Here is a 24,716-nt window from a genome sequence, read left to right on the forward strand (position 1 = left end):
ATCCGCTTTCTTATCTAAAGGGTCTTTGAGGGTACCCATATCCTCAAACGGGAGCGCAAATTTTTTCGAGGCTTTGGCCACTGCTACGTCCAATTTTGGTGCCTTGTCCCAAGAAGTGGATGCCTCGTCCTCAAAGGGATACTTTCTTTTAAGCGAGGGCACTGAAGAATCTCTCCTGTCCGGTTTCTCCCATTCTTTTTTGATCAGTGTCTGGACATTGGAATTTAATGGAAAAGTTCTCCTCTTTTTTTGTCCCAGACCTCCGAACATTATATCTTGAGCCGTTTTATCGGGTCTGGGATCCTCAACCCCCATAGTGGCTCTGACGGCTTTTACTAGAGCGTCCACTTCCTCTAGTGGGAAGCAATGACGGCCCGAATCTTCATCGGAGGAAGATAGGGAGGATTTAGAATCGTCAGAATCCACGTCCTCAGATGAGGATCGGACAGAGTGGGAATATACTGTCTCCTTCACCTTATCCTTCCCTTTTTTGGAAGATAACAGGGCATTCTGAACCTCAGATCTAATTATAGTTTTAAGTTCAGATGCGAAATCAGGGGTTTCTTCACACAATAAACGCTGAATGCAAGATTTACAAAGCTTTTTGCTCCAGGTTACCGGCAAAGCTTTGTTACAGGTGGGGCAGGCCCTATTTTTCTTTTTCTCCAGGCTCTTCTTACCCTAGTAAGGGAGAAGAGGGAACCCCATTATAAAATATGTACTTTCACGGAGATCACTCACCATTCGGATGTGGAGGCAGGTACCGGTTCTGGAGGAGGGCCCGGGTCTGGTAGAGCAGTCTCTTGAGGAGGGGAGTTAGTCCTTGCAGCAGATCTGCTGCGCTGCGTGGACCGACTGCTAGACCCACTTCTTCTGGAGCTATTGGGGTCCACCTTCTTATGGTGCTGCTGCCTGGGCTGCAGCTGCTGTGGATCGCTGTCCTCCATGGTTACAGGGAGATAGTTGTCGCACTGTGTGCACCATCTCCCTATTTGAATCCGGCGCCACCTCCGGCGTTCTACCCGCACTTCCGGTCCTGCGCCACCGAAGAGGTTCCCCGTCAGGGACAGGAAACCAACTGATGCGAGGGAGAGGTACCGCCCTTTTATCTGTAGGATTCCTGTCCCTGAAGGGCGGATCCCCTCTCTCCGTAGTGCTGTCATGGGGGACCGAGAAAAATGTATTTATTTCCATTTTCCCATTACGGTTAGGGCTAGGGTTAGGGCTAGGGTTAAGGCTACAGTTAGGGATGGGGCTAAAGTTAGGGTTTTGATTACATTTACAGTTGGGATTAGAGTTAGGGGTGTGTCAGGGTTAGGGGTGTGGTTAGGGTTACCTTTGGGATTAGGGATGTGTTTGGATTAGGGTTTCAGTTATTATTGGGGGGGGTTTCACTGTTTAGGCACATCAGGGGCTCTCCAAACGCGACATGGCGTCCGATCTCAATTCCAGCCAATTCTGCGTTGAAAAAGTAAAACAGTGCTCCTTCCCTTCCGAGCTCTCCCGTGTGCCCAAACAGGGGTTTACCCCAACATATGGGGTATCAGCATACTCAGGACACATTGGACAACAACTTTTGGGGTCTAATTTCAACTGTTACCCTTGGAAAAATACAAAACTGGGGGCTAAAAAATAATTTTTGTGGAAAAAAAAATAATTTTTATTTTCACGGCTCTGAGTTATGAACTGCAGTGAAACACTTGGGGGTTCAAAGCTCTCACAACACATCTAGATGAGTTCCTTAGGGGGTCTACTTTCCAAAATGGTGTCACTTGTGGGGGGTTTCAATGTTTAGGCACATCAGTGGCTCTCCAAACGCAACATGGCGTCCCATCTCAATTCCAGTCAATTTTGCATTGAAACGTCAAACGGCGCTCCTTCCCTTCCGAGCTCTCCCATGCGCCCAAACAGTGGTTTACCTCCACATATGGGGTATCAGCGTACTCAGGACCATTTTCTCCTGTTACCCTTGGTAAAATAAAACAAATTGGAGCTGAAGTAAATTTTTTTTGAAATAAGTTAAATGTTCATTTTTATTTAAACATTCCAAAAATTCCTGTGAAACACCTGAAGGGTTAATAAACTTCTTGAATGTGGTTTTGAGCACCTTGAGGGGTGCAGTTTTTAGAATGGTGTCACACTTGGTTATTTTCTATCATATAGACCCCTCAAAATGACTTCAAATGAGATGTGGTCCCTAAAAAAAAAAAAAAAATGGTGTTGTAAAAATGAGAAATTGCTGGTCAACTTTTAACCCTTATAACTCCCTAACAAAAAAAATATGTTTGTTCCAAAATTGTGCTGATGTAAAGTAGAAATGGGAAATGTTACTTATTAAGTATTTTGTGTGACATATCTCTGTGATTTTATTGCATAAATATTCAAAGTTGGAAAATTGCGAAAATTTCAAAATTTTCGCTAAATTTCCGTTTTTTTCACAAATAAACGCAGGTAATAAAGAAATGTTATCACTATCATGAAGTACAATATATCACGAGAAAACAATATCAGAATCACCGGGATCCGTTGAAGCGTTCCAGAGTTATAACCTCATAAAGGGACAGTGGTCAGAATTGTAAAAATTGGCCCGGTCATTAACGTGCAAACTACCCTTGGGGGTAAAAGGGGTTAAATCACAGAGATCAGTCACACAAAATACTTAATAAGTAACATTTCCATATGTCTACTTTACATCAGCACAATTTTGGAACCCACATTTTTTTTTGTTAGGGAGTTATAAGGGTTAAAAGTTGACCAGCAATTTCTCATTTTTACAACACCATTTTTTTTTAGGGACCACATCACATTTGAAGTCACTTTGAGGGGTCTAGATGATAGAAAATACCCAAGTGTGACACCATTCTAAAAACTGCACCCCTCAAGGCGCTCAAAACCACATTCAAGAAGTTTATTAACCCTTCAGGTACTTCACATGAATTTTTGGAATGTTTACTTCAGTTCCAATTTGTTTTATTTTACCAAGGGTTTTAGGAGAAATTGGACCCCAAAAGTTGTTGTACAATTTGTCCTGAGTACGCCGATACCCCATATGTGGGGGTAAACCACTGTTTGGGCGCATGGCAGAGCTCGAAAGGGAAGGAGCGCCGTTTGACTTTTCAAAGCAAAATTGGCTGGAATTGAGATAGGGCGTCATGTCGCATTTGGAGAACCCCTGATGTGCCTAAACAGTGGAAATCCCCCACAAGTGACACCATTTTGGAAACTAGACCCCCAATGAACTTATCTAGATGTGTTGTGAGAACTTTGAACCCCCAAGTGTTTTACTAAAATTTATAACGCAGAGCTGTGAAAATAAAAAATCATTTTTTTTTCGCAAATGATTTTTTAGCCCCCAAATTTTTATTTTCCCAAGGGTAACAGGAGAAATTGGACCCCAAAAGTTGTTGTCCAATTTGTCCCGAGTACGCTGATACCCCATATGTGGGGGTAAACCACTGTTTGGGCGCACGGCCGAGCTCGGAAGGGAAGGGGCACTGTTTTACTTTTTCAACGCAGAATTGGCTGGAATTGAGATCGGATGCCATGTCGCGTTTGGAGAGCCCCTGATGTGCCTAAACAGTGGAAACTCCCCAATTTTAACTCCAACCCGAACACACCCCTAACACTAATTCCAAACCTAACCATAACCACACCCCTAACCCAAACACGCCCCTAACCCTAATCCATACCCTAACCCTAACTTTAGCCCCAACCCTAACTTTAGCCCTAACCCTTATGGGAAAATAGAAATAAACTTTTTTAATTTTATTATTTTTCCCCTAACTAAGGGGGTGATGGGGGGGGGGGGTAAATTTACTTTTTATAGCGGGTTTTTATAGCAGGTTTTTGTTTGGCAGCTGTCACACACTAAAAGACGCTCATTTAGATTTTTTTATGTTTTGGCTCTTTTATACAATAAAAACTTCTATAAAAAATTATTATTTTTGCATCGCTTTATTCTGAGAGCTATAACTTTTTTATTTTTTTTGCTGATGACGCTGTATGGCGGTACCATGATGTTTTCAGCGGTACCATGTTGATTTATATCAGTCTTTTTGATCACGTGTTATTCCACTTTTTGTTCGGCGATATGATGATAAAGCATTGTTTTTTGCCTAGTTTTTTATTTAATTTTTTTACGGTGTTCACTGAAGGGGTTAACTAGTGGGACAGTTTCATAGGTCGAGTTGTTACGGACGTGGCGATACTAAATGTGTACTTTTATTGTTTTTTTTATTTACATAAAGAAATGTTTTTTTGGGGGAAAAATATTTATATATATTTTTTCTTTATTTAGGAATTAAAAAAAAATATATTTTTACACATGCTTATTTTTTTTTGTACTTTTTTTTTACATTGTCCCAGGGTGTGACATCACTGTATAAAGTCAGATTGCTGATCTGACACTTTGCAGAGCACTGTGTCAGATCAGCTAACTGACAGGCAGTGAAGGAGGCTTGCCGGCGCCTGCTCTCAGCAGGCACTGACAAGCCACCTCCCTGCAGGACCCGGAAGGACCCCTCGGCCATCTTGGATCCTGGGGCCTGCAGGGAGGAGACCCTCGGTGTCACCCGGCCACGCTCCCCCCGTGAGAACGGCTGATCGCGTATGACGTACTATCCCATCCTTGGGAATTAAGTCCCAGGTCATATGGACGGGATAGTACGTCCAATGGCAGAAAGGGGTTAATAGGGTGTGTCAGGGCCGGGTTCACAGCAGCAGCTAGATGGGCGAGACTGGCTGCTCACATATCCCTACCCCGGGCATGGAAAGGCAGATATCTCATTCAGTGTCTGTGGAGGTGTGCAGACCTCCACTATTGTTTGCTTTTGCTAAGGACTAAAGAGCTGGACACTGACCCGACCGGTTGAACCCACACTACTGTTTGGACTATTTACTATATGTTTTCACTTTGTGCAGGAAAAGTCTGTTTTTGTTTATTGAGTTTGAATAAACTAGCCTGGAAGTTTTAATGAAACTGCTTCTCGTGTCTACCTCATTGAGTAGAAACCCTACATGGTATAAAATGAAAGCTATAACATTTCAAATATATTGTTATGGATAAAATAGAAAAAGAGAAATGCATCACGTGTTTATGTGTACAGAATCACTGCTGCCTCATACGGTATAGCTAATGAAAAGAAGGTTCTTTTTTAGCATCTTAATCTTCCTGGAAACTCAAATTGCTTGCATCTTGAACTTCTGGAACAGAAATTCTACTTTGTATTGATTTTACTGCTAAGGGCAGGTGCAAACGGACGTATTATTGGTCTGAGTGCGATCCAACTAAACATCAGATCACACCCGGACCTATGCCTGTCTATGGGGCCATCTATATGTCCGATTCTTTTTCCTTTTGACAATAAGGTCCGATTCTCTCTCCGATACTGACACTTATCAAACTCTGATCAATGCATGATGAGAGTGTCATTTGTATAATCACCCAATTCTCTCAGATGAGATAATCTATGGTCGTCTTGCACAAGCTCTAACATTGAGAAACCTCAGTATGTAGCACCTGATAATCTGGATTAACTGGGTTTACAAATCTATGAAAACTGAAAACTAGTGGATTGTTTCAAATACAAATTACTCACCAAACTTCCTCCTAAAATTAGATTTGTGGCAAATTAATTTGTTGTAATTCACAATACTGCAAAGCCTCTAAATGCCCAGAAAATATGTGTATATTCTGAGGAATTGTAAACACAACCTTTTTAACCTTTCCAAACTAGGCAATTTTCCGGATTGCGCTTTCCTCCCCTTTTTCCAAGAGACATAACTTTTTATTTTTCCATCAACATTGTCGTTTAAGGGAAAATCCAAGATAAAAACATAAGCAAATACCCTGCGGTAAATAAACAGCAATAGTGCATGAAAATAATATAGGGTGAACAGGGTGCAAAAAAATGTAATGAGATGAACTGGAATATGCATGCATTATTGCAATTTTTTGCGATCTTTCAGCGGCTGAAAAAACACAATTCTGGAGTTTTGATTTTTTTTCTCATTACGACGGGTTAATTAATTTTATATTTTGATAGATGGGACGTTTACGTAGGTGGAGATACCACATATGTGCATTTTTTTTCTTAATTTTAATGAGGTGGAAAGGGAGGGTGATGCAAACGTTTGTATTTTTTTTATTTGTCATACTTTTCTTTAAACTTTTTTTTCCGTCTGGTTGCTTTTACTGTAATCAGCAGAACCATAGCATTGATGTATACAGCAAAAATTACATTCTCCTATGAATGTCAGTCACAGGCTTGCTTTCACAGGAGCACCATTATGAGAGGCACAGGGGACTTAGCCTGGGGTCTGGTGATCAGTACAAGCCATCTGGTTCCGTTAGTGTCAATGGACAGTTAGATCAGTGCGCCCCCCAGGATGTGTTAACAACCTTAGGTGGGGAGCTCTGCTGTACTCGCAGCTGTTAGAGGGCAAATGATGGCTGAATAACAGTCATCATCTGTCAGCAAAGATGTGTGTTCACCTCCTCACATGCCTTAACAAAACAAAAAAAGCTCTCAAACGGCCATATTGCATGAAAAATAAAAAAATTATGGCTCTGGGAAGAGGGGGAGCAAAAACGGAAATTCAAAAACTGAAATACCCCTAGTCGTTAAGGGGTTAATTGTCTTGATAATATGAAACGGAACATCTTGAAAAAATTTTTCCAGTTTTATTGAGCAGTTTGAGAGAATCCAAGTGTGCATACATTCATAGAGCACTTGGTATCCATAATTACATTTGTTTTTGAGGGGAGGGAAATCACATCCTTTGAGCAATTCATGATGAAAGTTAAATAGTTTAACAGACCAGTGACTGAATATTATTCACTGGACCATACATAAAATTGTTGATGTACTTAAAGTGATACTTGTACCTACCTTGATTCATTTCTCTGAACATTGGATGCCGGTGATCTCCTGGATTGCTATATGATGGCATCAGTGTATTAGGTCTTTCCAGATTTTCTGTCCCCAGTAATCCTGATATGTTGGTGTCACTTTCAATACTTAAATGTCTATGATATTGACTTGGTCCATTGGGCATAACTCCCGAGTCGGTCATTAAAACTGCTCCACAAGCTATTCGATTGAGCGCGGGTGTATACAAAGATTCGTCATCCTCTTCTGGTAAACTTCTGTTCATCTTAACCCTAGAATCCAAATAAAATAAGGTGGTTTATTTCACAGACATTTTTAAATATTCCTATGAAAGCAACTTCTTTTACACAGAACAGTTTTTATGCATCACCGCACTATTTTTTACGACTGTTACCTCTTCCTACCCCACTTTACACCAGCTATCAAGACCTCATAGCTACAAAACCTTACTCATGTTCATATGCTATTGGAGTGGTCCTAACTAGTCCAGTGGTGCGATGGAAGTAAGCACAACGTCTACAATATTTTGTGGTTGCTATATGCCATAGAGTAGCAAGGAAAAGTACCATAAAAAACTATAGGGAATGTTTGTGCATTGATTACTAATAATATGTGGTCTTATTGCACTCCAAGACTGGTTTCACAGCATGCTTTTGCCACACTTCAGTGGCTCTATCAGGGTTATTCTTTGAAACCCTGAAACGCAGGATGCCGATGAGGCCATTGACTTTAACCCCTACACCCCAAGCCTGTTTTCACCTTCTTGATCAGGCCAAATTTTACAATTCTGACTAGTGCCAAAAACATAAAAAATTTCGACAATTATTTGTAAAAATATCAGACTTTTGGCAGAAATTTAACAATTTTTAAACTTTACATTTTTATGCCCTTAAACTGGGGAGTTATGTCACACAAAATAGTTAACCCCTTAACGCCCGGAGCTTTTTCGGTTTTGCATTTTCGTTTTTTGCTCCCCTTCTCAGAGCCATAACTTTATTTTTCCGTCAATATGGCCATGTGAGGGCTTATGTTTTGCGGGACGAGTTGTACTTTTGAACAACACCATTGGTTTTACCATGTTGTGTAACAGAAAACGGGAAAAAAATTCTATGTGCGGTGAAATAGCAAAAAAAGTGCAATCCCACACTTGTTTTTTGATTGGCTTTTTACCATGTTCACTAAATGCTAAAACTGACCTGCCATTATGATTCTGCAGGTCATTACAAGTTCATAGACACCAAACATGTCTAGGTTATTTTTTATCTAAGTGGTGAAAAAAAATTCCAAACTTTGTTAAAAAAAAATAATAAAATTGATCAATTTTCTGATACCCATAGCGTCTCCACTTTTTGTGATCTTGGGTTGGGTGTTGGCTTATTTTTTGAGCGCTGACATTTTTAATGATACCATTTTGGTACAGATACAATCTTTTGATCGCCCGTTACTGCATTTTAATGCAACGTCGCGGCGACAAAAAAAAAAAAGTAATTCTGGCTTTTTGACTTTCTCACTACACCATTTAGTGATCAGGTTAATCTTTTTTCATTGATAAGATCAGGCGATTCTGAACGCGGCGATACCAAATATGTGTATGATTTTTTTATTTTTTTTTTAATGCGGCCAAAGGGGGTGATTTGAACTTTTTATTTTTTATTTTTTATATATTTTTAAAAACATTCTTTTTACAGCTGACATGTCCCAGGAAAGATGTGTGCTCACCGCCAGAGCCCACATCAAAGGGAGGGTATCCGAGATCAGCGTCATTATATGCCTTATGTCGGAAAGGGGTTAATAAATAACATTTCCCACATGTCTACTTTACATCAATATCATTATTGAAAAATATTTTTTTAACTTTGTTAGGAAGTTAAAAGGTTTAAAAAATTATCAGAAATTTCTAATTTTTCCAACAAAATTTACAAAACCAATTTTTTTATTTTTTAGGAACTTTTTTTAGGGCTTATATAACAGAAAATATCAAAAAGTGACACCATTCTAATAATTGCACCCCTTAAAACCACATTCAAGAAGTTTATTAACCCTTTATGTGCTTCATGGGAATTAAAGGAATGTGAAAGAAAAAATGAACATTTTACTTTTTCCCACAATAATGTTACTTTAGCACCAAATTTTGCATCTTCACAAGGGTAACAAGAGAAAATGGATCATGCAATTTGTTGAAAGTATGCAGATAGCCCATAAGTGGTAGAAAGCTACTGTGTGAGCACACAGCAGGGCTCAGAAGGGACGAAACGTCATTTAACTATTGGAACGCAAAATAGGCTGAAATCGATAGTGGATGCCATGTCGTGTTTGCAGAGACCCTGATGTACCTAGAGTGGGAATCCCTCCACAAGTGACACCATTTTTTAAATTAGACCACTCAATGAATTTATCTGGATGTATGGTGAGCACCTTTGAACCCCCAGGCGCATCAAATAATTTTATAAGGTTGAGCCGTGAAAATGGGGAGAAAAAAAAAAAAATTCCCACAGAATGTTCTTTTAGCCCCAATTTTTTTATTTTCACAAAGGTAACACGAGAAAATGGGCCTCCAAATCTGTTGTGCAATGATTGAGTTCTATGTTACCCCGAATGTGGTGGGAAACTATTGGTTGGACACACTGCTGAGCTCCAATAGGATAAAGTGCCGTTTTGGAGTGCAGACTTTGATGGAATGGTCTGCTGGTATCATGTTGTGTTTGGGGAGCCCCTGATGTGGCTAAACAGAGGAAGCCCGCACAAGTGACCCCATTTTGGAAACTACACCCCTCAAGGAATTTATATAGACTTGAGGTGAGCACTTTGAACCCTCAAGTGTTTCACAAAATTTTACAACGTTGAATTGTGAAAATGAAATAATTTGATTGTACCTCACAAATGTTGTTTTAGCCCCACATTTTTCTCATTTTCACAAGGGTAGCAGCAGAAAATGGACCCCAAAATTTGTTGTGCACTTTCTACTGAGTACAACAACCTCATATGTGGTGGAAAACTACTGTTTGTACACTCACACAATTTGTAAATTTTAATTCTATACCTGGCTCTGTTACTGGGCACGAGTTACAGGAATTTAAAAGGAGTGGTCCAAAGGTAAAGTCATTTTGATCCTAACTTCCTATTTCATACTATAATCTTAGCTATTTTCTAAAATACTTGCTCTAAAAATTCCTTATCGTTCCCTAACTACACCATCTGACAGCTATTGTATTTTTTTCTCTCTGCTTCCTGTGTGATGACGCTTTGAGTATCGTAGCGCATGCTGGGCTACTCAAACGAAGCTTCATCAATCAGAGCAGGGGGCAGACGCTGCGGTCACTGTCACAGCCTCTCCCTGAAACAAAGGGTCATCAGTAGTGTTGAGCATTCCGATACTGCAAGTATCGGGTATCGGCCGATACTTGCTGTATCGGAATTTCCGATACCGAGATCCGATATTTTTGTGATATCGGGTATCGGGTATCGCAACAACATTAATGTAATAATGTGTAAAAAAGAGAATTAAAATAAAAAATATCGCTATACTCACCTGTCCGACGCAGCCGGGACCTCAGCGAGGGAACCGGCAGCGTTGTTTGTTTAAATTTCGCGCTTTTACTTGGTTACGTGAAGTCCCGGCTTGTGATTGGTCAGGGCGGCCATGTTGCCGGGACGCGGACCAATCACAGCAAGCCGTGACGAAATTACGTCACGGCTTGCTGTGATTGGTCCGCGTCCCGGCAACATGGCCGCCATTAACCAATCACAAGCCGTGACGTCACGGGAGGCTGGACATGCGCGTATTTTGAAAAGCGCGCGTGTCCAGCCTCCAGTGACGTCCCGGCAACATGGCCGCCATTAACCAATCACAAGCCGGGACGTCACGGGAGGCTGGACATGCGCGTATTTTGAAAAGCGCGCGTGTCCAGCCTCCAGTGACGTCCCGGCAACATGGCCGCCATTAACCAATCACAAGCCGGGACGTCACGGGAGGCTGGACATGCGCGTATTTTGAAAAGCGCGCGTGTCCAGCCTCCCGTGACGTCACGGCTTGTGATTGGTTAATGGCGGCCATGTTGCCGGGACGCGGACCAATCACAGCAAGCCGTGACGTAATTTCGTCACGGCTTGCTGTGATTGGTCACGGCGCCATGTTGCCGGGACGCGGACCAATCATAAGCCGGGACGTCACTGGAGGCTGGACACGCGCGCTTTTCAAAATACGCGCATGTCCAGCCTCCCGTGACGTCACGGCTTGTGATTGGTTAATGGCGGCCATGTTGCCGGGACTCGGACCAATCACAGCAAGCCGTGACGTAATTTCGTCCCGGCTTGTGATTGGTCAGGGCGGCCATGTTGCCGGGACGCGGACCAATCACAAGCCGGGACCTCACGTAACCAAGTAAAAGCGCGAATTTTAAACAAACAACGCTGCCGGTTCCCTCGCTGAGGTCCCGGCTGCGTCGGACAGGTGAGTATAGCGATATTTTTTATTTTAATTCTTTCTTTTACACATTAATATGGTTCCCAGGGCCTGAAGGAGAGTTTCCTCTCCTTCAGACCCTGGGAACCATCAGGAATACCGTCCGATACCTGAGTCCCATTGACTTGTATTGGTATCGGGTATCGGTATCGGATTGGATCCGATACTTTGCCGGTATCGGCCGATACTTTCCGATACCGATACTTTCAAGTATCGGACGGTATCGCTCAACACTAGTCATCAGTGACGCTTGTTTCAGGGGTGGTGTTGTCCCTGCTGTGTCCCCCATGCGCTGTCTCCCCTGTGCGATCTTCCCTATGTCAGCTCTGTTGTCTGCTTAAATGAATAGTACACTGTGTTCCAAATTATTATGCAAATAATATTTCCTCTTATTTTCTCTAAATTACCTATCTGAATTGCAGTCATTGTTATTTTCCAGTCATCTACTATTCTAGTATAATTGCAATGTTTTGGAACAAACTGCCTATGAAAACAGTATCTTTAAAAGAAAAAATAAACACTCAAAATACATGTTCCAAATTATTATGCACAGCAGAGTTTTCAACCTTTTTTGTTTTATTTTGAACAAAAAAATGGTCAGTTGTGAAGTTATAAGCATTATCAGCAGCTTATTACAAAATGAAATCAAACAGTTTTCAAGTGAAAACTTTATTCTAGGTGATGTTACATTTGCACATAGGACCCCTTGTTCGAAAGAAGCTTCTGAACTCTCTCGTCCATTGACTTTGTCAGTTTTTGGACGGTTTCTGCTTCAATTGTTTTGCATGTGGACAGAATACCCTCCCAGAGCTGTTGCTTAGATGTGAACTGCCTCCCGCCATCATAGACACTCCTTTTGATGATGCTCCAGAGGTTCTCAATGGGGTTGAGGCCAGGGGAAGATGGTGGCCACACCATAAGTTTGTCCTCTTTTATGCCCATAGCAGCCAGAGATGCAGATGTGTTTTTTGCAGCATGAGACGGTGCATTATTATGCATGAAAATGATCTTGCTGTGGAAAGCACAGTTCTTCCTCTTGAACCATGGCAGGAAGTGTTGTTTTAGAAACTCCACATAGATTATGGAGTTCATCTTTACCCCTTCAGGGATCATAAAGGGGCCGACAATGTCTCTCCCCATGATTCCAGCCCAAAACATTACTCCACCTCCTCCTTGTTGGCGCCTTAGCCGTGTTTTCATGGGGTGTCCATCAACCAACCATCCTCCACTCCATCCATCTGGACCATCGAGCGTTGCACGGCACTCATCGGTGAACAAAACAGTTTGGAACTCAGTCTTCATGTATCGTTTGGCCCACTGGAGCCGTTTCTGCTTGTGTGCAGTGGATAGAGGTGGTCGACAGGATGGCTTACGCACAGCTACAAACCTCTGAAGGACCCTGCATCTTGTTGTTCTGGGGACGTTGGAGGCACCAGCAGCTTCAAAAACTTGTCTGCTGCTATGACAAGGCATTTTTGCAGCTGCTCTTTTACGCAATTGCCTGTTGGAAAGAGTCCTCAATTTTTCCTTATCAGCACGCAAACGTGTGTGCTGGGAATCAGCTACATACTTCTTGATTGTGCGATGATCACGATGAAGTGTCTTGGCAATGTTGATTGTAGTCATGCCTTGACCTAAATACTCCACAATTTGTTGCTTCTCAGCAGCCGACACATCCTTTTTCTTTCCCATTTTGGCAAAAAATGTAGGCTGCTTAATAATGTGGAACAGCCTTCTTAAAGGGAACCTGTCACCTGAATTTGGCGGGACCAGTTTTGGGTCATATGGGCGGGGGTTTTCGGGTGTTTGATTCACCCTTTCCTTACCCGCTGGCTGCATGCTGGCTGCAATATTGGATTGAAGTTCATTCTCTGTCCTCCGGAGTACACGACAGCGCAAGGCAATATTACCTTGCGCTGGCGTGTACTCCGGAGGACAGAGAATGAACTTCAATCCAATATTGCGGCCAGCATGCAGCCAGCGGGTAAGGAAAGGGTGAATCAAACACCCGAAAACCCCGCCCATATGACCCAAAACAGGTCCCGCCAAATTCAGGTGACAGGTTCCCTTTAAGTAGTCTGGCCTTTATTTGGACACACCTGCCAAACTAATTTGCACAGGTATCTGCAATTGCTTTCAGTGATATAAAGAGCCCTGACACACATCACCATCAATGAGTTTAAATGACAAACAAAAAAATTCTAACCTTATCACTCCTAAACTCTTTGTGCATTATAATTTGGAACACAGTGTAATAAGACGGGAACAGAGTGGTGTCACTATACCTGGCAGAGTTGAGTGATGTTAGTTTTGGGGCAGTGGCAGTCTACTGCATAGGCGAGTAGTGACACTGCTCTGTTCCATGCTAAGCTGACAACCGAGTGCACATCGCACAGGTGAGACAGAGCACGAGGAATACAATAGGGTCAGCAATGCCCTGAAACGAGTGTCACTGATCAGCTTTGTTTCATGGAAATGGGCAGAGGCTGTAACAGTGACCACAGCCTCTGCCCTTGCTCTGATGACGCTTCACCTTCAGGGAGGGAGCAGGGGATTTGATAGCAACCGCAGCCTCTGCCCCCTGCTCTGATGACACTTTGTTTGAGTATCCCAGGATAAGCATACTCAAACGAATCATCATCACACAGGTAGTAGAGAAAAAAAATACAATAGCTGTTAAGGGGAGTCTGTCACCCCAAAATTCGAGAATGAGCTGCGGCCACCGGCATCAGGGGCTTATCTACAACATTCTGTAATGCTGTAGATGAGCCCCAGAAGTATCCTGAAAGATAAGAAAAACGAGTTAGATTATACTCACCCAGGGTGGTCCCGGTTCGGTTTGGGTCCGATGGGTGTCGCTGTCCGGGTCCAGCGCCTCCCATCTTCATGCGATGACTGTCTCTTCTTTTCTTTCTGCCGCGGCTGCTGCACAGGCGTACTTTATCTGCCCTGTTGAGGGCAGAGCAAAGTACTGCAGTGCGCAGGCCCGGGCCTCTCTGACCTTCCCGCAGCATGAAGACAAGAAGAGGACGTCATCGTACGAATATGGGAGGCCTCGACCCGGACCGCGACGCCATCGGATCGGACCGCCCACCCAGGTGAGTATAATCTAACCTCTTTCTCATCTTTTAAGATACATCGGGGGCTTATCTACAGGATTCCAGAATGCTGTAGATAAGCCCCTGATGCTGGTGGGCTTAGCTCACCTTCGATTTTGGGGGTGACAGGTTCCCTTTAACTCAAACCTGAAAATAAAGATTATACAACAACCACAAGATGGATTTCATCAGCCCAGGTAACATTGTAATCAGTGTAACGGTGCCGACCTGACACTGTCTGTAGGTTACTGTGCACAATCCTGCTGACTGGTTACTTTAATTTGTTAGGCCATGTTCACACTTTGCGGGTTTTACCGCGGATCCGCGGCGATTTTGATGCTACGGGTCCGCAGCAGTTTCCATAGCGTTTACATTTACATGTAAACCCTATGGAAACCACAAACCGCTGTGCACATGCTGCGGGAAAACCGCGCAGAAACGCAGCGGTTTACAACCCGCAGCATGTCACTTCTTTGTGCAGAATCGCAGCGATTCTGCACCCATAGAAATGCATTGATCCGCTTACTTCCCGCATGGGGCTGTGCCCACAATGCGGGAAGTAAGCGGATAATGTGCGGTTGCTACCCAGGATGGAGGAGAGGAGACTCTCCTCCAGGCCCTGGGAACCATAAAAAGTGTAAAATAAAAGAATTAAAATAAAAAATGATGCTATACTCACCTCTCAGCGCTGCACGCGGCCGTCCGGTCTCAGTTGCTGTGCGAGCAGGGCCTGAGATGACGTCGCGGTCACATGACCGTGACGTCACGAAGGTCCTTCTCGGCACAGCATCTTTGGAACCGGACCGCCGCGTGCAGCGCCGAGGAGATCCGGACATCAGAGGGTGAGTATAAACCATTTTTATTATTTTTAACATTACTATTGATGCTGCATATTGCTGCCTATGCAGCATCAATAGTATAGGAGTAAACCCGCAGCGGAAACCGCAAAACAAACCGCGATAAATCTGCAGGGATAACCGCAGCAGTTTTGCCCTGCAGATTTATCAATTCCGCTGCGGGAGAACCCGCAGAGCACGCAGCAAAGTGTGCACATAGCCTTACATTTAGAATAGAAGAAAGGGGAAAAAAAAAGCATACCAAGAATAGAAGAAAATCTAGAAATTAAAAGATAAAGCATATATAAAAAAGGAGTATATAAATATTTGGCAAAAAAAAAAAAAATGTACTAAATGGACAACAGAAAAACAATTAAGGAGCGCCCGCAACTAAATTCCGCTTATCATAATTCTATGAAGAAGAAAAAAAAACAACTGTAGTAAAAATACAATAATTTTCTACTAAAATTCTGGAATTACTATTACTAGACGGACGTCAATGAAAAAATAATTACTGAGCACTAGTGATGAGCGAATATACTCGTTACTCGAGTTTTCCCGAGCACGCTCAGGTGGTCTACGAGTATTTATGACTGCTCGGAGATTTAGTTTTCATTGCAGCAGCTGAATGATTTACAGCTACTAGTCAGCTTGATTACATGTGGGGATTCCCTAGCAACCAGGCAACCCCCATGTACTTATGCTGGCTAACAGATGTAAATCATTCAGCTGCGGCGATGAAAACAAAATCTCCGAGCACTAAAAAATACTCGGAGGACCCCCGAGGGTGCTCGGGAAATCTCGAGTAACGAGTATATTCACTCATCACTACTGAGCACCGGCAACTATCTGACTCATTTTGATGATATTTTTGTACTTTTTACATTTTACTATCTGAGGCCAATTCCGATTATATTTTAGTGAAAGATACCGTTGTGTAGGCTGATTACTACAGTATATTCTTACTGTCGATTACAGTGGATTTACTGTGACTGCAGAGACAGTTGAAAATATGATGCGGGTGGGCTGTGCTGGCGCTGGGCCCCCACGACTCAAGAGCCACATGGTGTGCCATCTCCCTGTCGGCTAGTGGACCCCTTCCTTGCCCAGGTGTGCTGGGTGGCGACGTCGGCCATGATATATGTGTCATAACTGAGCACCACCAAATATTAAGCAGTGAGTGAAATGTTTTTAGGATACATACCCTTAAAGGGAACCTGTCACCCCCAAAATCGAAGGTCAGCTAAGCCCACCAGCATCAGGGGCTTATCTACAGCATTCTGGAATGCTGTAGATAAGCCCCCGATGTATCCTGAAAGATGAGAAGAGGTTATATTATATTCACCCAGGGGTGGTCCCGGTAAGATGGCCGTCGCGGTCCGGTCCAGGGCCTCCCATCTTCTTACGATGACGTCCTCTTCTTGTATTCACGCTGCGGCTCCGGCACAGGCGTACTTTGTCTGCCCTGTTGAGGGCAGAGCAAAGTACTGCAGTACGCAGGTGCTGGGCGTCTCCGACCTTTCCCGGCGCCTGCGCACTGCAGTACTTTGCTCTGGCAGACAAAGTACGCCTGCGCCGGAGCTGCTGCGTGAATACAAGAAGAGGATGTCATCGTAAGAAGATGGGAGGCCCTGGACCCTACCGTGACGCCTATCGGAACGGACCGCAGCGGGACCGCCCCTGGGTGAGTATAATCTAACCTCTTTTTCTCATTTTTCAGGATACATCGGGGACTTATCTACAGCATTCCAGAATGCTGTAGATAAGCCCCTAATGCTGGTGGGCTTAGCTCACCTTCGATTTTGGGGGTGACAGGTTCCCTTTAAATCAAAGGGATTTATAATTAAAAAAAAATAAAAAAAAAGAAAAAAGCAGCACACTGATTAAATAAGAGAAAAGTGGAGGACTCTTTATTAGCCCATGTGGCAACATTTCGGTTCCATATCATAGAAATAATAATAATAATCTTTATTTTTATATAGCGCTAACATATTCCGCAGAGCTTTACAGTTTTGCACACATTATCATCACTGTCCTCGATGGGGCTCACAATCTAAACCCAGAGGAAACCCGCGCAAACATGGGGAGAACGTACCAACTCCTTGCAGATGTTGTCCTTGGTGGGATTTGAACCCAGGACTTCAGCGCTATCCATTGAGCACGGTAGCAATGTTCTGTTTTGGATCTGAAACGTTGCCACATGGGCTAATAAAGAGTCCTTCACTTTTTCACAATTAGGGCTTGTTTCGACTTGCGAGAATCACGTCCGTGTCTCGCATGTGGAAACCAAGCTCTGGTACCGGCACTCCAGAGCAGAGCGTGCAGCTCCATGTGTTCCTATGCGGCCACACGCTCCGCTCTGGACTGCCGGCGCCACAGCTTGGTTTCCACATGCGAGATACGGACGTGATTCTCGCAAGTGGAAACAAGCCCTTAGTCAGAGTACTGCATATATATTTTTAAAATCACATAAATTGGAGCAGATACTGAGATTTACACCCTATATACAGGACAGGAGACGTATACATAGCTCCATAATACATAGAGCGGTATATATACCATATAGTGTGCAGTGATATAGTGCGGATTCCACCCTATCCACAATACACTAACTGCAGATACAAAGCAGACATGTGGGAAACGGTATTCATTATCTATTTCCTGTGATATATCTATCTTTAAAGGCATAAAAATGTAAAGTTTGAAAATTGCAAAACTTTGCCAAAATTTTCTGAAATAAATGCAAACAATTTCATCCTAAATTTACCAGTATCATGCAAAAACGCCTAGTGTGAACTTAGGATAAAAGTCCTCCAGCTTACAGATCACTTTTATTACTGGTGTTACTCCTGTAATTTGACCCTGCACATTACACCGAGTTCTGTCAGCCCTTTCCTCTTTAACCTTCTAAATCCCATATGTCAGGGATTCCATGTTCCCATCCATATTTCTGGGCCTTGCACTCCTCACTATTGCTAGCTGGACCCCAAGGCTATGCTGCTGACAGGCATATTACTCCATAACTACAGGAGACACCGCCGCCCCCACAGCCCATGCTCTTACCTCAGTTATTACTCTCCCGGCCTGGTCTATCTGTACAGCCCTGCAGTCTATGTAGGCACGTCAGAACCAGGAAGAGGAACTGCTGCTGCCTGTAATGTCTCACCACTCCTCCTCTGTGAGGTAAGAGGCCGCAGTGATTCCTGGAGGAGGAAAGCATTCTCGTCACCGAGAAAAATAAACTGTTCCTATGTTATTAATGATGTTTTTCTAGTTTGCAAACATGCATTATTTTTTCCTGCTGACTTTGTTGCCTATAGATAATTCTATGACTAGAGACACCGTGCTGCATTTAATAAGAGACCACAAAGATGCATCACAAAATGGCGCTATAATAAAGCCCCGTGTATATAGACTCAGTCATAGTTGGTTATAAACATTAAAATAACATCTTTCTGCATAAGTAGAGAAGGACTGGGATCTCTGAGCTAGTGAGGAGTTCTGCCTACTGAATGGAGTGGAAACTACTTGAGCACCCAATTACATAGTGCAGCCATTATTTGTCTATCTTTCTGCAGCATTTTTTAAAGGGAACCTGACATGTCAAAAAGTAATAACCAGCAGATATGGGGTTAATATGCAGGTTTAGGGTGCGTGTCCATGTTCCGTAATGACTGCGCTTTGGACGGAGCAGAAACCCTGCCCCTTTTTGTACGCGCAGTGATTCCGGATGTGTTCATTGCCCACATCCAGAATCTCTGCACCCCATACATAGGGCCCTGTGATTTACCTTGTGGCGACGGAGCGTCGCCGCAAGCTAAACAGACATGCTGCATTCTAAAAAGACGAGCCGCATGCCTGTAAACGCAGGGCCGCCAGATGCGTGTTCGCACGCATAGTGGAGACGGGATTTCATAAAATCCCCTCCACTATGCTGTACATCTGGACGCTGCGGCTGTACGCAGCATTCAATGTATTCCTGAACATGGACACATACCCTAAGGCATAGCTCCCAACCGTCCCTCATTGTGCGGGACTGTCCCGGTTTTGAGCCATTGCCCCGCTGTCCAGCATGGGACGCTCTGCTTCCCGCAGACAGCAGAAGCTGCCGACATGCCCCCTTGTGTTAAGCCATGCCCCGAGCCCTTACCCTTCCGTATGGCTGCCTGCTTTCTGCGCACACAGGAGGGGAGGAGTCAGAGGTCACATGATCGGGACCTCCGTGGATTGCATGACTCGGCTGTGCTGGTTGCCAACTTGCCACATGGTGCTGCAGGATGAGGTAAGTAATGCCTTGTGTGGGGTCAGGAGGTTACAGTGTGGATGTAGCAGAGCCGTGTGTGTGCGAGGTGTATGAAGCGGAGCCGTGTGTGTGCGCAAGGTGTATGGAGCGGAGCAGTGTGTGTGCGAGGTGTATGGAGCGGAGCCGTGTGTGTATGAGGTGTATGGAGCGGAGCCGTGTGTGTATGAGGTGTACGGAGCAGAGCTGTGTGTATGAGGTGTATGGAGCGGAGCCGTGTGTATGAGGTGTATGGAGCAGAGCTAAATGTGTACGAGGTGTATGGAGCAGTGCCGTGTGTGTATGGAGCGGAGCCATGTGTGTATGAGGTGTACGGAGCGGAGCCGTGTGTGTATGAGGTGTATGGAGCAGAGCTAAATGTGTACGAGGTGTATGGAGCAGAGCCGTGTGTGTATGAGGTGTATTGAGCGGAGCTGTGTGTGTATGAGGTGTACGGAGCGGAGCTAAATGTGTACGAGGTGTACGGAGCGGAGCCGCGTGTGTACGAGGTGTATGGAGCGGAGCCGTGTGTGCAACGTGTACGGAGCGCAGCCGCGTGTGTAGGAGTAGCTATGTGTGGCCATTATATGGTGCGAAGTATGTGCGGCCAATATACAGTATGGAGCATCATGTGCGGTCATTATACAGTATGGAGCATCATATGTGGTCATTATACAGAATGGAGCATCATGTGGGGCCATTATACAGTATGGAGCATCATGTGCGGTCATTATACAGTATTGAGCATCATGTGGGGTCATTATACAGTATGGAGCATCATGTGCAGCCATTATACAGTATGGAGCATCATGTGGGGTCATTATACAGTATGGAGCATCATGTGGGGCCATTATACAGTATGGAGCATCATGTGCAGTCATTATACAGTATGGAGCATCATGTGCGGTCATTATACAGTATGGAGCATCATGTGTGGTCATTATACAGTATGGAGCATCATGTGCGGTCATTATACAGTATGGAGCATCATGTGTGGCCATTATACAGTATGGAGCATCATGTGTGGTCATCATACAGTATGGAGCATCATGTGTGGCCATTATACAGTATGGAGCACTGTGTGGCCATATTTTTTTGTTTATAATTATTGTATATGAAACAGTGTGATCAGCAGTGCTAAATGGGTGTGGTTGGGACGTGGATATGGGTGTGACTAATTATGAATGGGTGTGGTCAGAGGCGTGGCCTAAAATTTGACGCGGCGCGCATTGCACGCCGCCAACTTTGTCCCTCTTTCCCATCTTCAAAAGTTGGGAGGTATGCCTAAGGGTATGTGCACATGTTGCAGATTTGCCTGTGGATTTTTCTGCACTGATTCTGCATCTCTTGGCAGAAAACGCAGGTGTGCTTTTTGCGCGTTTTTGAGTCACGTAATATATTGCCCAGCTACGTAGTATATTGCCCAGCCACGTATGTGACAGGTTAAAAAATTTAAAATAAACATATACTCACCTTCCGAGGGTACCCTTGTAGTTCTGTTGTTTCCGCGTTCAGGACCTGTGATGACGTCGCGGTCACATGACCGTGACGTCACAGCAGGTCCTTCTCGCGCAGGACCTGTGATGACATCGCGGTCACATGACCATGACGTCAAGGCAGGTCCTTCTCACGCAGGTGCGCAAGACCTGTGATGACGTCGCGGTCACATGACCGTGACGTCATGGCAGGTCCTTTTCGCAGACCGTCCTTCCACCGGAACCTGCCTGGAGCGTCGCGAGGAGCGGGAAAGGTGAGTATATAATGATTTTTTTTTTTTTTATTATTATTTTTACACCATTAGATGTTTTTACAATTGACGCTTCATAGGCAGCATCAATAAAAACTTGGTCACACAGGGTTAATAGCGGCGGTAACGGAGTGAGTTACCCGCGGCATAACGTGGTCCGTTACCGCCGGCATTAACCCTGTGTGAGCGGTGACTGCGGGGAGTATGGAGCTGGCACTGACTGCAGGGGAGTAGGGAGGGACTAATCGGACTGTGGCCATCGCTGATTGGTCGCGGCAGCCATGACAGGCAGCTGCCGAGACCAATCAGCGACTTGGATTCCATGACAGACAGAGGCCGCGACCAATGAATATCCGTGACAGAAAGACAGAAGGACAGACAGACGGAAGTGACCCTTAGACAATTATATAGTAGATACACTCCTCATAGTCCTGCATATATTAAAATACACTCCTCATAGTGCTCCATATAGCATAATACACTCCTCATAGTGCTCCATATAGTATAATTCACTGCTCAGTCCTCCATATAGTATAATACACTGCTCAGTCCTCCATATAGTAAATACACTCCTCAGTCCACCATATAGTATAATACACTGCTCATAGTGCTCCATATAGTATAATGCACCCCTAATAGTCCTCCATATAGTATAATACACTCCTCAGTCCTCCATTTAGTATTATACACTCCACATAGTCGTCCATATATTAAAATACACTGCTCAGTCCTCCATATAGTATAATACACTCCTCATAGTGCTCCATATAGTATAATGCACCGCCATCGTCATCCATGTCGCACAATTCACTTCCCACAGTATAATGCACCCCATAGTTCTTCATATAGTATAATATATTCCCCATAGTCCTCAATTCAGTATAATGCAGCCACCCCAGTTTAATGCAGCCACCCCACAGAGTATAATGCAGCCACCCCACAGAGTATAATGCAGCCACCCCACAGAGTATACTGCAGCCCTGCCATACAATTCAATGTAACCCCCATAGAATATAATGCAGCCCCCCTCATAGTATAATGCAGCCCCTCCATACAGGGGCAGTGAGAAAGACACGAGCAAATGGTGACGAGGGGGCAGGGGAGACAGGCACAAGGGTAACATAAGGGGGCTAGGGAGCAAGGAAGACAGGCACAAGGGGACACATGGGGGCTAGGAGGCAGGGGAGAATGTTACAAGGGGACTAGTGGGCAAGGGAGACTGACACAAGGGGACAAGGGAGACTGACACAAGGGGACACACGGGGACTAGTTGGCCAGACTGACAAGGGAACACAGGGAACTAGTGGGCCAGGGAGACTGAGACAAGGCTACACACAGATCAAGGGACACAAGCACAAGGGGGCTCATGGGGACTAGGAGGAAGGGGAGAAGGGCACAAGAGGACACAAGGGGACTCCGAGGGCAGAGTAGATAGGAATGCACGGGGAGACAGGGCTGCAAGGGGACAGGGGAAGACTGGGGGGGAGACTTGGGAGGAGGGAAGAAGGGGGCACAGGGATTACGAGGACAGGGTAGATGGGGAACACACGGTGAGAAAGGGGACAGGGGAGACTTGAGAGCAGGGCAGACGAGTCACACGGGGACAAGGGGCAGGGAATGCATGGGGGTGCAGGAGGACTCAGGGCATGGGAGATGGGGAGCATTGGGGGACCAGGGGAGGAGGAACAAGGCGTGTACGGGGGGCCCGGAGGAACACAATGACCTGAACCTGGGGACCTACTAGGACATGGGGCACGGGAGAGCAGGGAGGAAACGGGGCTGGTGTCACAGGGGGCCGGGGACGCTGGGGGCCAAGGACGCCGACACACGGGCAGCAGACACACCTACTTCCGCCGGTCTCGTACACCTCCATATTCATCCCCGGATCCTCCACATGGCTGAGCCACTGCAGAATCCCCCTCCTGGGCGGCTCGGTCCACGTGCCCCCCACCAGCTCCGGAGCTGCCTGTTCCCGGTCCTAGCAGCCGCCACAGGCTTTGCCAATATGGCGGCCACCATCACCTGTGCAGATGCTGCACTGCCTGGGCCCCTCACACAGCGGGTGCACGATGAAGTGATGTCATCACACACCTGCTGTGTCCGAGGCAGAGGGGAATGATGGGAGAGGGAGCATCAGCTGATGCTCTCTCCTCCATCATTGCTTTGATCTGTACCGTCATCATAGATGCCGGTATAGTTCACTGCAGCGGCTGTGACGGGGGGAGTTGTGTGCCTCTGGCCTGTCGGGCCCCTGACCTGCCAGAGCCTGTAGCAGCGGCGACCGCTGCGACCGTGGTAGTTACGCCCCTGCCTCACACACACTACAGATATCACACATACACACATACTACAGATATCACACACACTACAGATATCACACACACACACACTACAGATATCACACACACACATACTACAGATATCACACACAAACTACAGATATCACACATACTATAGATATCACACACTACAGATATGACATACACACATACTACAGATATCACACACACAACACAGATATCACACACACATACTACAGATATCACACACACCAGATACCAGCTCATATACACATCTCACACTCTCCTCTCTGGTACAGGGGAGGCTGATATAACCGTGGCGCAGCTCCTCAGCTTCTCCTGCTTACAGCAGCTCTGTCCCGCACCTCCCCCATTCTCGCCTTCTGTCTCGGGGCTGCAGAGCAGGAGAAGCTGTCTCACCGTGATGACTGGTGCTGCTTCCTATCTCTCACATGCCCTGTCTGCCCCCTCCCCCTAGATACGTCTCGGACTGTTGCCGTGCGGGAGGAAACTCCTGCACTGCAACATGGTGTTGGGTGCCTCTGACCTGCTGGGCCCCTGACCCGCCGGACCCGGTCGCAGCTGCGACCGTGGTAGTTACGCCACTGGATATATAGATATATCCATATATATATATAATAGCAAGGCCAATGTTGATTAATGAACGTTTAATTTAAAAAAAATGGCGTGGGCTCCCGCGCAATTTTTTGCGCCAGAGGGGGAAAGCTGGGGGCCAATATTAGTAGCCTGGGAAGGGGGTAATACCCATGGCCCCTTCCCAGGCCATGAATATCAGCCCACAGCTGTCTGTGATATGGAAATTTAGTTTGGATAAATTTATCCCTGTGTGTGCTGCGGCCGTTCCCAATAAGACTGAGTATTTTGAGCGCTCATCAAGAATGGACTGTACACCATTGTGACAGAAAAACATTCCATCAATCCTGATACTTTATTGTACATACATAGTTTTATAATTGCATATAGAAAGGAGTGGTTAGGGGTTGTTAGTTAATTACCATATTGTCTAGCTATTATTTCATTGGCTGACTGAGTACATAATGTATTTAACTGAGTACATGACATATTCGGACTGAAGTCTACCTG

At 45.0% G+C, this 24,716-nt stretch overlaps 1 protein-coding gene across 1 annotated transcript in view; it reads right to left on the reverse strand.

Annotated features, from left to right (window-relative positions):
- The window catches only part of TRAF3IP2 (TRAF3 interacting protein 2), a 57,163-nt gene extending 38,647 nt beyond the window's left edge, over positions 1-18,516 (reverse strand). The window contains exons 1-2 of the mRNA XM_077289476.1: positions 18,350-18,516; positions 6,891-7,162 (exon numbers count right to left, since the gene is read on the reverse strand). Coding sequence (XP_077145591.1) covers positions 6,891-7,155 — 265 coding nt within the window. The 5' untranslated portion in view covers positions 7,156-7,162; positions 18,350-18,516. The remainder of the gene's footprint in view (positions 1-6,890; positions 7,163-18,349) is intronic.
- Between the last annotated feature and the right edge of the window lie 6,200 nt (positions 18,517-24,716).

The sequence above is a fragment of the Ranitomeya variabilis genome, chromosome 2, assembly GCF_051348905.1.
Source record: "Ranitomeya variabilis isolate aRanVar5 chromosome 2, aRanVar5.hap1, whole genome shotgun sequence".
Classification (NCBI taxonomy): Eukaryota; Metazoa; Chordata; class Amphibia; order Anura; family Dendrobatidae; genus Ranitomeya; species Ranitomeya variabilis.